The sequence below is a fragment of the Botrytis porri genome (genome assembly GCF_014898465.1).
Source record: "Botrytis porri strain MUCL 3234 chromosome Unknown BPOR_010, whole genome shotgun sequence".
NCBI lineage: Eukaryota > Fungi > Ascomycota > Leotiomycetes > Helotiales > Sclerotiniaceae > Botrytis > Botrytis porri.
The window spans coordinates 1080170-1096308 of NW_024066084.1; the positions used below are offsets into that span (position 1 = coordinate 1080170).

Genomic DNA, 16139 nt, shown 5'->3' on the forward strand with positions numbered 1-16139 from the left:
CACAGCGCAAAAACGGACTCATCATAAGAAAGTAAGTTCAGATTCTAATTCAGACATGCGTTGCCTGAAACTTCCTTGCATTGGAAATTCGGCTGACGCTTGTGTGTTAGATCGACTTGTATTCTACGAGCGGATGGTTAAATTTGAGAATAGTACTTGGAGTGACAAGACATATCTTAAAAAAAAGCAGGTACGTCATTTGGAGGCACTGATACACTAATTTTCATTGTGACTTGACAGCGCCTTGACAGCGCCTTGACAGAAGCAAAGCAACGCAGTACAAAAGATATAAGAAAGAAGTAAGTGAACGCGGTACATTGATATCTACAAAATGTGTATGGCACATATACATGAATAAAATTGGTTGGTATTATTCATCCTCCGATTATTGGTCGGTTTGGTATCATTGGCCCATCATCCAGAAACGCCCCATATCTAGATCTACGAATGCGACTAGAATCATCGAAAGGCGTGAAACCGCAACCTCATCTATCAGAACTATCATAAAGCTTCGCAGCAATTGACTATCGCATGTCAATGCTGCTGTACTTTTTCGCTCACTGATGGTTGGCTACCTTCTATCAAGATGCACTTCAAACCACTAAAATACACGCTGACATCATGCCTTGTCAATGCAATTGCATGTCATATATGTGGCATTCACAACAATGACTTGAAGGACATAGGGTCGTCAGATCCGCCCCCAGCATCGAAGTCTCCGACGTCATCACCAACTACGCTGCCAATACCTTCTTTGCCTTCACCTTCCACGACATTACCCATTTCATAGGTGATTCTTTTCCAGCCACTCTTTTCCGAGGGGTCTTTGATCCACTCTGTAGTTGGGAAATAGTGATCATTCTTCTTCATTGTGATGACCCATGGGACATTATCAAAGGTTACTACCTTGATGCGGAAATCTGCAGAATAATATTAGTAATCTGTCAATCTGGGGAAAAAATCGGACACGTACATGTATTGTCAGGGATATCGATTACCACCTTCAAGAATGATTCCAAATCTGGTGTTGGTTTCCCATTGACATGGGTCACAAAGTTTGTTGGGGTGAGGTTGTACTGGTAAGATGGAGATCCTCTTGTTCTCGCCGCAACGTAAACCTCACTATGTAATTTAGAGATTTGTTGGCGAACAGCATGATGAGGGCGATGTAGAATAGCTCCACAGAAGGAAACGGCTCGATCAGTCTCGAGATCATCTGCTGAAACAGTGTCAAGCTTAATGTGCATTTCCTTACAATCGCGGACAATGACTGCATCGAGAACGTCATGGTCGTACATTACATCAAATTCATTAACCCGAGTAATAATTTTACCGTTGAGAGATAGAATAATGTCTCCTTCCAAAAGAGCACCGGACTCACTATTTCGCTCAAAGGTGCGCTTTCGTACCATGAAAAGTTGATGGCGAGATCGATTATCTTCAGCAACCTTATGAATCCATTCTTCGGAGACACCCATGACACGAGCTTGAGCCATTTGGATGGTATTGAATTCAACGCTCAACATGCGTAATTTAGGCTTCTCGTCATTTTGTATTTTTTTGATGACGGGTAAAAGTGTAGGAGTAGCAAGACCAAGATAATATTCGACATCTTTAGAGCTGGATGGAGATCTCTCTCCCAAGTATGTCAACCACAAGGCTTGGACAACGCCATCTTCACCGATAAGAACACCACTTCCACATTGACCACTCAGGCTTGTGTCAACAGTGATAGCATCAATGTTGATGGCACGATATCTTGGAGATGCAGCATTCGCAGGGATAGCAACAGCAGTAATTTCAGTGATGGTGGTTTTAGCAACGACGATTCGCATATTAGTGTTGAAACCAATGAAGTATGTTGAAGCTCCTTGGGAGGGCTGCTTATCGCTCAATCTCGCGCTTTGCACAGGGGCAAGAACCAGCGACGGGTCGTATTGGATAATGGCATAATTTTGTAGAGGGTGCAGGAATACTACCTTTCCTTCCACAATGATGGAATCGGCGATTGTGATCGAAATGTCACATAGATCATATGGAACGACAGCTCTAGAGATAACAACCAACCCTTTCTCTGCATCGATAACAACGCCCATACCCCACTTGCGGTTCCGGGGGTAGCCGTCGAGTTTGACAGGCATGTGGCATAGCACTCGAACGAAGCTTCGGACGATATCCGCTGCCGCTGGATGCTGTGAATTCTCCAGTTGTATGAAGTTTGCAGACCTAGCTACAGGTGTTGTGGGTGGGAGAGCGTCGGCTAAATCCGAAAAGTCCCAAAGACCAGTGATGTCATTTCTGACGGCCAATCTCATCTTACTTGACCAATGGCGATCAATTTGGAGAATGCCGGTGTTTAGAGTGTGGAGATCTCGGAGATGTTTGTATGTTACTACAACCCTTTCTCGGTCCGGAATTTTCTTCATGACTTCAATGAAGCTTTTCAAATCAGGTGTCTTCTTATGATCAATGGTTTGAATCATCCAGCCATTATCAGTGCCTTCGAATCGGAATGATCCACTAGCTTCGCACATGAAGACTCCTTTACAAGCAACGCCATAAAGACGTGCTTGCTGATACGACAAATCATGAAAACTGCCTCCCGCGACAGAGACAAAACGATCTGGTGTAATCATATGAAGATCTCCAACAGCAACTGAAACTTCGATATTTTCTCCACCACGCTGTATAAGGAAGCTTACCGTCTGACCAACACTAGAATCAAGGATATCATCTAGACGAATGAATTGTGTCAATAATTCGCCGTTGACCTTGAGTAACAGATCCCCTTCTTCAATCAATTTATGTGACGGTCCTTCTGGAAGAACAATTTCTGCGACGAGCATACCGGTCTCCTTTGGAAATCCTGTTCGAACAATGCCTTCCCAATCGGGTGTTAAACCAAGTCTCCGACATTCATCAAATGGCTTGATTAACCATTGACATTGAATTGTTCCCCGGGTAATGGGTTTACCCTCTTGGACGCATCGAAGAGCTCTCAAGGGTCGATCGAGAGGCAAGAAATAATCCGTCGCAGCACCATCGCTTCTTCCACCCGCTTGTAGGGCAACGGCGTATCCATCAATCTAGTGGCATATCAATATTTGAAGTGTAAAGAGATTGGGAGATATGAATATTTGAACGTACATTAATGACTGGACTTCCAGAACTTCCACCACTCGCAGCAGCAGCTGCTTGTATGTAGTTGGTATTGAAATCGCAGTATCCGTCACCATATTCGGGGGCATTTCTGTCTAGTCTACTGATGACTCCGGATAAAATACTAAGCTTCTCTCCAGCATCATTACCAACCACTCTGATCTCTGATCCTACCCTCGCAAGATCTGGTCGCAGTCCCAGAGCGGTGACAGGCATGTATTTGATAGCTTTAGGGTCAAATCGTAATATACCAAAATCGTGAACAGGGTCACGATAGACCGGGTAAGCATCAACTTCTTCGTGATTATCGAAAACGCAATATCCCCAGAAAGGTCCTGATCCAACAACATGTCGATTGGTCAAGATGTACCTGCAGGATTATTAATAAAGCTTAAAAGATAGACGACACATCCATTCGAGCAGGAAAACTAACCCTCTTTCTGCATCTACCACAAAGCCAGTAGCTTCGCTGGTTAATGCAGGGTCTGTGTCAAAAGAACAAGTCTGACAAAATCTGATCGAAACTACATTCCGCACCACCCGCTCTATGGTGGCCTGCCATTCAGCTGTATCTGGTGATACATTTGATGGTAATAGTTGTGGGCCATCAATGTCGAAATCATCGTCCGAAAGGTCGATTTCTGGAGTATTAACACCTGTTGACTCTTTCCCATTCAAGGCTCGGAGTTGCTTCTGAGGTCTCTCGGGCCCCGTTGGATGTGACTTTCTCTTCGAACGCGTTGCGACGCCATTGGTGCCGATCATATTGATTGATTTGTTTTTCCTTAAACAATCAGATATACGGGTGGTTGAAAGCGCAGATGGAGTCAATAAACGAGAGTTTCGAGTATAGCGCAGAAGTAATTGTCGAATCGTTAAACGGTTTCTTGTCGCAAGGCTTGTTGGAAAGTATTTATGTGCAACGAAATGCGAGAAGCCGTGTCTCAATCGCATGTACAATTATACGCAATGTGAATGGCCTTGGAATTGGTCGAATCGAAACCGTGAATGAATGTGAGAAAATAGATTTTGAGGTGTTTTACAGTTGGCGTCGTTTGTAGTACTTGGTGGTACTAAGACTAAGGAGCAGGATCAAACAAGAAGGCAAGCGCCAAAAATGAAGGGAATATGATAAGTAATGTCACAAGGAGAGAAAGATATCCAACGGCGGGTAGGATGATACAAAATGAGCTTTCGTATGAGCCGTAGGATGTGAGAGGACGAAGCGGGCGTGCCTAGGATGTGATTTGATGGAGATGATTCAATAATTATAACAATGGCAGTACTCGGGAGTACAAGACCTTTTTATTTCTCCAAGGCTGAATTAAACAAGGCTGACACCGCCGCCACTTAACCCAAAGTCGTTGGTCGATTTTATCAGCCACACCGCTTTCCGGTTCTACATCGGCAGAATTATTCGTTTGTTGCAACCACTTTTTGGACCAGCCAGCCCGTGGAGGATATCTATCATGCCTTTCAATGTCCACCATCATATTCGAAACCTCTATCTTACTTTTGGAAAGCCCCTCGCATGTTTTGAAATTCATATTGTGCTGTAAAGAGGAGATGGATTTTTTCAAATACATAGGACCCCGGTTGTCTCCTCACCCTGCATCGCAACACCGAGAGATGGGAACATAATCTTGATTGCATCCAGGATACTAGGGATCTTCAAGATACCTTCTGATGTGAGTTTTCATTTAGGTCACTTACGAAGTCTCTCCAGAAGCCCTGACGCTTGATGTTTCGATTGCTTTTAGCAAAATTGAACATTCTCAATCTCTTAAAGGTCTTACGTATTGGGTAAGTATGATGTGTCGCTCAAATCTAGAGAATCTAAACATACAAAGCTACGAGCCTTCATTAGGCTTATTCCCAATGTATTTAGATCTACATACAGGCGTCCAAGCATTCTTCACTTCGGCATCAAATCTTCCTATCCTAAAATAGTCTCAAGTTTTGTTTTGGAACATTGCCTTTATCAATCAACGAACGCGCCACTATAATGCTGCCCTCGCTTAGTATATCTTCCGCTCTTTTACTATTGTTGATTAAACACGAAGTGTGTCGTGGTAGACTGTACAATAGCATACCTAGGTACACAGATTTGATGTAAGAGATGGTAGTCAAATGCCCACAAGCCCTGAATCTCAATTTCCATATGGTATAAAAATGGATCATTTGTCCCTTTGGCGCTCCGCTATTATTGAGGGCATCTCTTGCATTCCGGTTACCACAGACATATAATATAAGCCTAAAACATAAGCTACGATCTGAATAAGTTTATCATGCATTCGATTGGAAGTGCAATAGAGCTTTAATTCTTGTTGTCACGAGAAGATTGGAATGAATCTATTTCTCATGACCGCAGCTGGCACGCAGTCTAGCATGGCCAGCGAAACATGTGTACTTCTGCTGTTGGAAAAAAATGTAGTGATTTGGCTATCAACTCAAGCTGCCATGTCGGTTCATACCTATCAACTCATCTTTTTGAAGCCACCTACTTAGAGATGTGGAGTCTTACACCAAAACCAACATCTTTGTCCACAGACCACACAGAAGTTCTTTGATATTGAAGCCTAGGCTCACGTCTTTCGATAATATCTCTTCAGGATTCAAGGCTATCTGGGGACTTCTCAGCAAACAATTGTAAGCGTCCAATAAAGAACTTTGATTGACAACCCTGGATGCTCAATAATTGGCATCCATGCCACAAGGACCGACGAAAAGTCTTTGAGTGGAGATTCTAGGTTGTATTACTTCAGCTATTGCCTCTCAGAATTGACAGGCATCTATTTCAATGCAGGATTAGTCACATTTTATCTGTTGTTTTTTCGAGACAAGACGTTTGGTGTTAGCTGAAAAGGAAACCTAGATTGCTATTACCTGATACATATCTCATTGAAATTGGATGAGCTTACATAAAAACTTCACTCGAACAATTAGATGAGGCTGTCCGTTTTCAAGGTCACTTTAGAAATTTAGAGAGGTTTAAGCTAAAGCGCATGCTTTTCAAAGTCTGATTACATGCGCAAGGTGCCAAAATTGTAGTGACTTTCATTCATTCAGCTGAAGTAGTCCGAGGAAAACTTCAACTAATTGCTGGAATTCGCAAGCAATAAACCCTTCTACCATGCAAATACACCCCTTAGCCTTGAATATCCTCCATTTTGCTTTAGAGAACCCCAACTTCCATAAAACAGGCTCCGATTCTATCATCGTCGTCTGAAATTGGGCACACTGATCTTTTGGCTCAATGCCAACATTCTACTCGTCAACACCTCCGTCGTCGCTAAAATTCTCCTCGATCTCAGGGTCGAAGATAGTCTTTTCGTCTACCTTATTCTTCTTAGAAACGCCTAGACAGCCAGCTCTTAGCATTTCAATGATTCAGCGCTAGAATTAGATGGTCACATACCTTCGCCATTACCCTCAAGTTCTGCCTTGCGCTTCTTTGAACTACCCTTAGCGACGCTTTCACCCTTCGCTAAAGATAATTGTTGGTGATCTGATCATGATTCGCGAGCTAGGGATGAGCTAAACGTACCATTTCCATCCTTAACACTGGCATGAGACTTCTTGAGGGCTTCCCATATATGCCTAACAGCCTTCTTAGAGCGTCCCGGAGCCTTGATGGCCTTGAAGTTAGGAACGAAGTTCTTGTCAGCAGCCTGGAAGAGGATTTGGACTACGATTGCATCCTGTGTTTCAATCAGTCATTTCTGTTTCAAACTAGGGAAGAGATCATACTTTTCCGTCTTGGGTCCATACTTTGCCAGACGAAGTCCTATTGTTAGGAGCCTTGACCTTCTCATTGGCCTTTACTTCGGCGGCAGGGGCAGCTGGTCTAGCCTCAGCAGCTAGTTGGGGAGTCTCATTGAAGGCGGACATTGTTTTAAGTGGACTCGGCTCTTGTTAAGGTTTGATTGTAGAAGTAGTATCTAGACATTGTTAGCAAGGTAACTTTTGACAAGAAGTTGTACCTCTTTGGTCTCTGAATTCATGAGGCGGTCGGCATGTACAGAAGAGGATCATAGAATGTGGAGATTTAAATGTACGGGAAGCTCTTGTACACTCATAACACTTGCATGTACACAAAGCTGTCGTACATCCTATTGATTTGAATATTTCTAAAGCTTCTGTACATTTTCAAGACTTGAATATCTGGAATCATGAGAATGTACGGTAAATTGTTGGACAATAGAGAACCTTGAATGAGAAATGAAACGTAGGTGATTTATGTGATTTGAATCCATAAGGCATGGTCGTGGATAGTGATGAAATGATTATATACAAGCTCTTGTACATTGTGATGACTCGACTGTGCAAGTAAAAGCATAATAAATGGCCATAATTCCCACATGGAGGAAGATTCCGTTGATTGTTACACAGGGAGAAGGTGGAATAGATCAGTGTTGATCGACTTTGACCAAGCCCAACCAAGATCAAATCGTAAAATGGCGAAGGCAACATCAAAAAATGTCAAAGTATCGCGCCATAGAAATGAAGGAGTAGATCAAATAAAAATATGCGAAAGGGGTATGACTTACCAAGAGACAATGTATGATGATTCGTGAACGTGGTTGATGAAGATGCGAACCTGGAAATTCGTTGTTTGGGGATGGAGAAAATTGGGAAAAGTTGTGCGCGAGGAAGACTCTTGTATCTTGGAAGTGGTTATGCGGGGAAACGTACGATTTGGGTGCTTTGTTATGAAGTGAATATAGACGAGAGTGTCGTGACTGATCTTGGTTGCTGGGACGTTGCCTATTTAGGAGCCTAGGCATCGGTCTTCGAGGCGAGACTAGAGGTGTAGCAAGGTAGAAGGAGGTCGGGAGTTGAAAAAAAATACGTAGCCCCCTTCAGCCCGAATTAATGCTAGTTATTAGACTCGTGTATCCACTACATACAATCCCTCAATGGCACACCGATGTACAAGAAGTGATACTAGGTGACCCATTGTGTTTGCAACGTCTTCAGTGCTACAAAGCCGGTTGAACTAATTCAGCTTTCTATTAGAGACCTGTGGCTAACTCCTTGTCGTTTGAAACCTAGCTTCTATTTATTAAGTTGCATGTAGGGTTTCGCAATCATATTTTGAGCTAATTCTACCTCGCTATTCTCCTATCTGCCTAAACTAGCTAGTTCCTAGCTATCCGCCCTTTCCTGATAGAAACTCCTACCCTACTTGAGAGTCACCGATCACCACACAATAGCTTCTAAGAGCTACACGCCTAGCTCTAGTGTGGTTTCTAGATGATTCTATGATACTACGATGCTTTGTTCTATCTCGATTAATCTGCCAGATAGATTCAGACTACCAAGCCGAGCTCTATCACCATGCACAAAGCCTCAACTTGCACCTGCGAAGCTTCCAGGCCAATGAGAGTCTGCTAGCACAATGTGCTAGACCTCCCGGAAATACTACCGACACCGCGACACTTACCAAAATGTTTGACACTATCTGCAACCTAGCACGCTCCACCATCCCACGCTTCAACTCAGATCTGGAGGCAATTGAGGAATAAGATTCAGCTCTCCTAGCTTATCAACACGCTCAAAGTTTTGCAAACCCTTTGCGCGACTCTACAGCAGTAATAAAGATTATTAGTCACTACTTTCATTCTCTATGCTAGGTGTTCTATTGTGCTAGATCGTATTCGGGAAATAGAATTTATTTCCTTGATCAGAACACAGTCTACATCTCTGGAGCTACATGAGGTCATCGGTAAGCGCCACAACGGTCAACCGGATTTTTTCCACAAATTTAGAGCACAGCTGAACACTGCTAGACACTCAAAATATAACATGCCAGTCTTTATTCTAATGCTATTGGGGACTATCAACTCGTTAAGAACTTCCTTACTGTCAGTGGCTGGAAAGAATACTACAACACCAATCCGAAATGATTTGAAACTGTTACCAGCCCAAAGTGGACACTTGGCTCCTCTCCTAGCGTTTCTGCCGAATTTCGATTACTACTCCCCTAATAAGAACTTGGGTTCGCTCTATAGATTGCAAGAAACTTAATGGCAATTTGGGACAATTTGTCTACTACAAAACTATGGGTAAATTCAGCTACCCACGCAGTATTTGTCTAGTCGAATACATGTGCAGCCCGGAAGAAATTTCCTCTCCAGGAATTTTATCAACCCAAAACTTCTAACAACTAGGACTCAAGAAAACTCGACGCTCAGCGCCGATTAATTACTAAGCGAAGATGGATCTTGACGTCCTTGGAATTACTGACCATAGTTCTGTTCTGTAGCTTGTTTCCCGCGCCCACCTTACAGACGACTACAGCAGCTCTTCGATTCTGCGCGACTACTTCACCGATCTGTAGCAGCAGCCCATCATATGCTGACGGGAAAATGTCTTGAAGATACTAGATTAAGTCTCACCACCCTCTCGAACAGCATCGCAGACGGCGTTTCCAAACCCTGCAAAACACTCTGAGAAAGTATCACTAACATGACCACAACAGATGCGACAAGCACATGCGCTATCATATCCTTTCAGCAATGAAAAAGACACAAGTACCAAACTCCTGCAGATCTGCCACGAATCTATCTCCCTTACGAGTCATCCATTGTTTCCAAATCTTCCAGCGCATAGGTGGAAGTCGACAAGTTACGGCGAGTCGAATTCTGGAACTACATGTTGGCATGAGACTATCGCGATGCGAGCCTCTCAGTCATTGTTTGGAACGATTGTTTCGCTGCGGAACAGAATACTAGGCTTTCGACGTTCAACCACGCCGCGGATATCCTTGAGCTTTTTTGCTTGTTCGCAGATTGAGGGAAAGCTCTCTACGTTATGCTACAGCTCCATATCTCAAAAGCCGTCAAATGAGTGCAGTAGGCACGAAACTTAAAGTCAACACTGAGCCCGTCTCGTTGTTTAACCTGGTATACATCTGCCATTGTTGCGTTGAGAAGAAATTTCCCTTCTTTCTTACACAGACTATCTAAGACCTCTTCTCTTCCAGAATACTAATCTGACGCGCTGACTGAAAGAGGAAAAATGGAATGGCGGATGATGAGTATTATTGTTACTGAAAATCTGATGTGCCAATATTCAAGGGGAAACAAAGTATACGAACGAGTATCTCTGGGAAGCATTTAGATCTGAGCAGCTTCAGTAATTGTATTGGTCTTCTTGTGGCGGCTTATTACAGCATGGCAGTAGTGATGGCATTTTTTTTTTTTTTTAATTCTATGTAGCCTCTGTGTAAGATATTTAAGTCAGGATTAATATTGTTCTGGAGTGTCCCAACTGCTGTGCACATCGAATTCTACTAACTGTGGGCTGTTATTGACGTCCAACAAACTTTAACCATTTCCGTTGAGCGAAACTATCTAGAAATTGGCCACAGGCACGGAAGGAAGAGTACTCCCAATGAGCGGAAGAGCATTTGCTATCTCGGTGCCTTGTTGCATATCGTAAAGCGGTAAGGCTACTCTCAAGGTCAACAAATCTGACAGAGACAAATAGCCTCCAATGAGAGATGGAGCCTTTGCCATCTGATGCTCTTGTTGCATATCGTAAAACGGTGAGGCTACTCAAGGAAGCTCACAAGTCTGGCAGAAAGAGATAGCCATCCAATAAGAGTCAAAGCCCCTGCTATTGAGACCTCTTGTTACACGTCGCAAAGCGGTAGGCTGATTGGTAGTAGCCTTGAAACGGGCAGAACCACCCGATGACCAATAGGGGGACATCCCAGCCTCCTGCTTCCTAATGTTGCACGTCGTAAAGCGGTGCGGCTGAACGCGGCTCATCTCCTGGCTGGCAGAAAGTAGGAGGAGCCGTGGGGCAGTCAATCGTATATTGGTACATCTAGAACACATAACATGCCTGAAGAAACCCTTGAGATCACTCGGAAAGCATATAAGTCTTTTTCTACTTCGATGACTGACTGGTATACAGCTTCACCGTTTGATTCTTATATTTTTGGAGACTTTACTAGACTTTCGAGGAGATGTGCAATCAATTTCCTCATTTCTCGATCAATTTTCCAGATGATTGAAATTTCGCATTCAGCAATTCAAATTCCAAGTAACAGAGAAGTTAAACTTCTCAAGTAAAGTGCTACAGTTTAAACTGCATCTAAGAAATAAAGCTACAATCCACGATCAATCATAAAATGTGTCTATTCAAGATCGGCCGTTTCAGATCCAGCTGGCGCCACTGAGGATGCCACTAAGTCTCACCGTCTGTAGCCGACAACATCATGCTTTAAATGCAGCTCCATCTTCTTATTGGTCTACGCAGGCTGTGTTTGCAATTGTTGCACATCTGAATTTAAGCGACTCGATGGAGCCAGTTGGAGATACCTGCTATTTTGTTATTTGACCGAGCATCAATTTTTTTGGTGTATCCGAGCTTTCGTATCACAAGTTTGTGCGCACAATTCTAGAAAACTTCTTCAAACATCCAGAATTCACGAACGCGTTCATGGCTTATTTCCAACAGATGATCTGGACTACCAGTTTATCTTGATAGTATTCTGATTGTTCGTCGACATGATCATACTTACTAGAGATGTCCTCCTATGGACGACTCAATTATTGTGGAGCTGAAAACTCTCCCAAAAGCTGGTTTAAATTGTGTTGTTTTTTTGTTCCCTCCGGGAACATCTGTACAATTTCAATTCTTGTAGCTTTGGCTAATTTTTATTTCTCCTTAGACCCCAACAAAGACGTTGTATCGACCAAGAATTACCATACCACCTCCCTCGAGTGGCACTACGAAATGCATTTATACATTGGTGAGAGTGCGACTTCTTGGAAGACACGCAGCGAAACGGAGTACTTGGACTGGAAACACTGATACGATGGAGACCGAGCATACATGCGAGTAACGAGTGGGAAACAATATAATACAAGGGAATGGGACATATTATAATACAACGGGGTTTGGAACTTTGACATGGAGAGGACATTGAACTTCTTGGGATGCGCATCGAGATAAACCACACGAAAATTATCTCGTCTCCACATACACGAAGACGGCGACCCTTCCTACCACTTCGGCAAAGTAATCTAAGATACACATATCTCAATTCATTGAGCCTTGAGTATATAATACGAGCCATCTCCGAGTCCAAGTATACAGGGCTTTAAGTTTCCGATCTAAGCCCAATGCAGCCACCTGCTTTGAAGTCGATATTGAAGAAGCATCTGATCAAAGAAGACCATCGATAAGAGTTTTCAGAGGTTAGAGAAAGATTTTCCTCATCGCTCCTCCTATCTTCAGGTCTGATTCTTCACTTAACATCCAATATACAACATTTGTGTGCTTGAGGACACAGATATTGCCTGAAAATGTTGGCAAAACATTCTTAAAGTATAAATCAAAATTTATCCAGATCAAATTCACCATATACATACAATAGACAAAAAAATCTGGAAGCACTTTGACATTTTGTTGTCTTATAGATAGAAACAAAATATGCATACAACTTGGGGGCTGCCTCGAAGTCCAAGAAGTCCAAGAGGTTAAGCGAGTGAGCCCCTGAGCCTTACAACAACTAAGTTCATGCATACCACTATGTTCTGTATACTCTGTATCAGAGGGGAAAAAAGCATGCAAAAGACATAGAGAAGATAGGATATAAAAATACATCAGACGGTTTGACTCTCCGAAGATGGACATTTCTGGCTGACCATTATTTTTATCAGGAAACCAAGCAGGTCACTAGCTTGGCACGTGCAAGAAACACACATGAATTCTACAAGACAAGTTGAACCTTGTTCAACCAGTTCCAAGAACTTCTAGCCAATCTGGGCAGGAAACTAGCAGATAGAGACTCAGCCTGTCTTGAGTAAGACCTGCCAATAGTTTGGAAAGACGCAAACAATGAGTTCACTATTATTGAGGTAAGAGTTAGAGAACTATCCCTATGACTGAACTTGGACAGATCAGTTATTTTCTTTGATTCTCAGCAAGACGAAACAAGTTCTCTTGCTTCTGAGCTTTCTCTTTTTTTTCCACACTTTATCCCAGTCCTTTGTGGTTGGCTGATTATGAGCAACAGTCAAGAAATATCTTGTCTAGGGACGCTTTCACATATTCTCTTTGTTGATTGCACTTGCTAAGAATGAGAATCTTAGAAAGAACATCAGCACTTTTGACGATTCTTTGATAGCATGCTATGCCTCCATTCAGGAAGTCAGAGCTTATTCTAACCTTTGAACTCTAGAACCTATCGCTTTATGTAATCTCATGAACGCACAGAGGTTGTTTTTGTCAGGTTTACAGTAGTTCTTGTTTACTTGTCTTGCTCTGAAGCTCGGGCCTCTCTACAACCTTACCCCTTCAACCAACCAACATTGATGCTCGTGACTTGCACGGGGCTTCGGGACCACTTCGGATTTTGCAAATTTTGTTGCACGTCAGAAATAGTTGATTTTCGAATTTTACTCAACTTTTCCTCAAAAAAGCTCCCTGAAGCTTTTTGGGAAGAAAAGCTGAAATTACAACGAAAATGAAAAAGTTGTTTTTTGGGACCATTTTTGAATGGTAGGAAGATTTAGTCTTGGGGATCTCGGAAATGAAGTAAAAAAGTTGAAAAGTTAAGTTTTGTGGAAGTTATGAGTGATTGAGTGTCTGACTTGTGTATGTTCACTTGATGTTGAGTTGATTTTACCCTGTTCAGTCCAAGAACTATTTTAGCCACAGTTATAACTTTAGATATCTCTAGAGAGTGATTTATGGTAAATCAGCAGTTTCTACATGACCTAAGCTAAAAATAAATGTGAGCTGCATATAATGAAAGTTGATCTATCTGGAAAAACAAATGATGAGAAATCTGGGGTTTCATGTGGAGTTCATGAAGAGCTCAAAAGATTAACCCAGCCAAAAAACAACTTTATTTGTGGAAAGAAGGCGGATTACTTACGGAATCATATCTTCTCAGTATGCTCTTCAACATAAGGAATGTAGCAAACTTCCTGCTTTGCTACAACCAGATGAAGTTGTCGTTTCAGAATTCTGTACTTCGCGTGAGGGCTATGATGAAAGGCCTTCTTTGAATTTGTGTGTAATCTAGAGTCTACTTAATCTTCCCCAACATCAACTTAAACGCACAGTTCTCACTTCGTTGAAACACATAACACACACGCAACTCTATAGCGAAGGTTACCTTTCAAAAGAAGAGACGCTGGATTGATTTCTACTTCGAAGTATACCTCTTCCCTGAGAGATTTTCCGACAGCGAACTCCCTCTAAAACCCTTTCTTTACAGAATGCACTCCTATGCAACATATTCCTCTGTCTAACAGGGCTCTTTATGACCAATATAGACGCATTAGAAAAAGGCGCCCTTTGTCTACCGAATCAGGTCAGGTAGAGTGGGCTTAGTCAAGTCAACAATTCCAAACAAGCGGAATGATTTACGAGAGCATATGCTACACATATTTAGAGGAAAATCGGGACTCTCTTTGATCAAATAAGTCTCTCGATAACTTCAATTAAGTTGCTCACTCAAAATTCATAGCAAATTAGATGAACCACCATCGATTTTAGCCGACCTTTCCAGCCAAATGAAGCATAAAAATGACGTATATTTTAGCGCCTTACCAATGATTGCAGTGACTTGAATCAACTTTCTATCACACATTGATAAAAATAGAATTGTGAAGAGCATCAAAATTGAAGAAATTGGTCAAATCACTCATACATCAGAGCTACGGATACAAATTGAGGGAGTTGATTCTTGGAGAATGCTTCTGATGTGCTACATATGCCTGCCTTTGTGTGACTGATGAATATTGCATAAATTCAATTACCATGTGTGAGTATTCTCGTGGTCTTATTATGTACGGCTGCAAAGTCATGATTAAAGAATGCTGGAGCTGACTCAGGATCTTATGTACTCTTCCAGAATTGTCTTATATCTAGCGAAGGATACAGGATCTTCACGCTCACAATCAAATTGAAGTTTTGTTGGACGTTGGATGTACCCAAACAGGGCGCTATAAACCAGAATTCGAGTCCGTGACTGATATCTTTGGAAAATTTGACATTCCTCTCTTCCCCAACCAGAAAATCCCGAAAATTATTCCTCAACAATGTATATCTCATGGGAGAGATATCTCGAGAATTTTATCCCATGAAGTTATCATCTATAGCACCAAAATTATCTTGCATATTTCAGACCAGCCCCTTGGGACCGCCTGGTAGAGGTGCATGTACAAGCACTTTTTCTTCACGAGTACCAGGCAAAACTTGCTGGAAGACCAACTTTTACATTTATGAATAACATAATCATATCATTAAGATGTAATATCTTTCAAGCTACCAAATATGAGCATGGGAAGTATCGAATCAAAGTCCTCTACAATGGCGTTTAAATGTTGACCTTCTGAAATTTGGTTTCAGAGATCACAGTAAGTCAATTCCAAAATGACATTCATTCATATAGCTGAACAAAATTCTTTCAGTCCCAATACAAGTAACAACCCGATGGTACTGCATTTCAAACATGTGTATGATGTGTTTCATTTGAACCACCTACGATTAATCAAGTTTGAAGTACGGAGCTGGGATCCAAAACTGTTCGTCACTTAGTCATATCTGTATTGACGCTCCTTTTAAAGGAAAACAGGAGCCGTGGAAGCTATCAATGTCCAGAGTCAAGTTCAAGAGGGATTGATGAGAAGAGTGCGAAAGATTTTTTTAGCATGCTTATGATGTGGATTGAGAATAAAATGGTTGTCACCATACCTACGTAACTTCCTCGTTTTCTCTTTCATGTAACCTATGCACTTTTGATAATTTTGATCACCTTTTCACCGAGATTAAGAAACCACAATCAGAAATCAGAATCATATCATCCCAACCAATGGTGTCACAAATTTTGCTCATGTCAGAAACGTGGGCGTCTCTGAACCGCTGTCAATTGCCGTGAGAAGAGGCTAAGAAGAGGAAGTCGGTAGGGAAAATTTACCGACCTTAAAAAGATATGCAAAGAACGACAT

General features: G+C 42.1%; 2 protein-coding genes across 2 annotated transcripts; both read right to left on the bottom strand.

The window, feature by feature from the left end:
- Window positions 1-250: 250 nt before the first annotated feature.
- EAF01_007770 (uncharacterized protein) lies at window positions 251-4395 on the bottom strand. Its single transcript, XM_038916026.1, has 4 exons — window positions 3593-4395; window positions 3148-3529; window positions 974-3086; window positions 251-920 (listed from the first exon to the last, which is right to left on the bottom strand). The coding sequence occupies exons 1-4, from the start codon at window positions 4111-4113 to the stop codon at window positions 661-663; spliced, it is 3276 nt and encodes a 1091-aa protein (XP_038768497.1). The 5' UTR covers window positions 4114-4395; the 3' UTR covers window positions 251-660.
- A 2031-nt stretch (window positions 4396-6426) lies between these two features.
- On the bottom strand, window positions 6427-7050 carry EAF01_007771 (uncharacterized protein; the record flags this gene model as incomplete). The annotated part of the gene is made up of 4 exons (XM_038916027.1): window positions 6427-6518; window positions 6578-6646; window positions 6707-6860; window positions 6910-7050. The coding sequence occupies 4 exons, from the start codon at window positions 7048-7050 to the stop codon at window positions 6427-6429; spliced, it is 456 nt and encodes a 151-aa protein (XP_038768498.1).
- Window positions 7051-16139: the final 9089 nt, after the last annotated feature.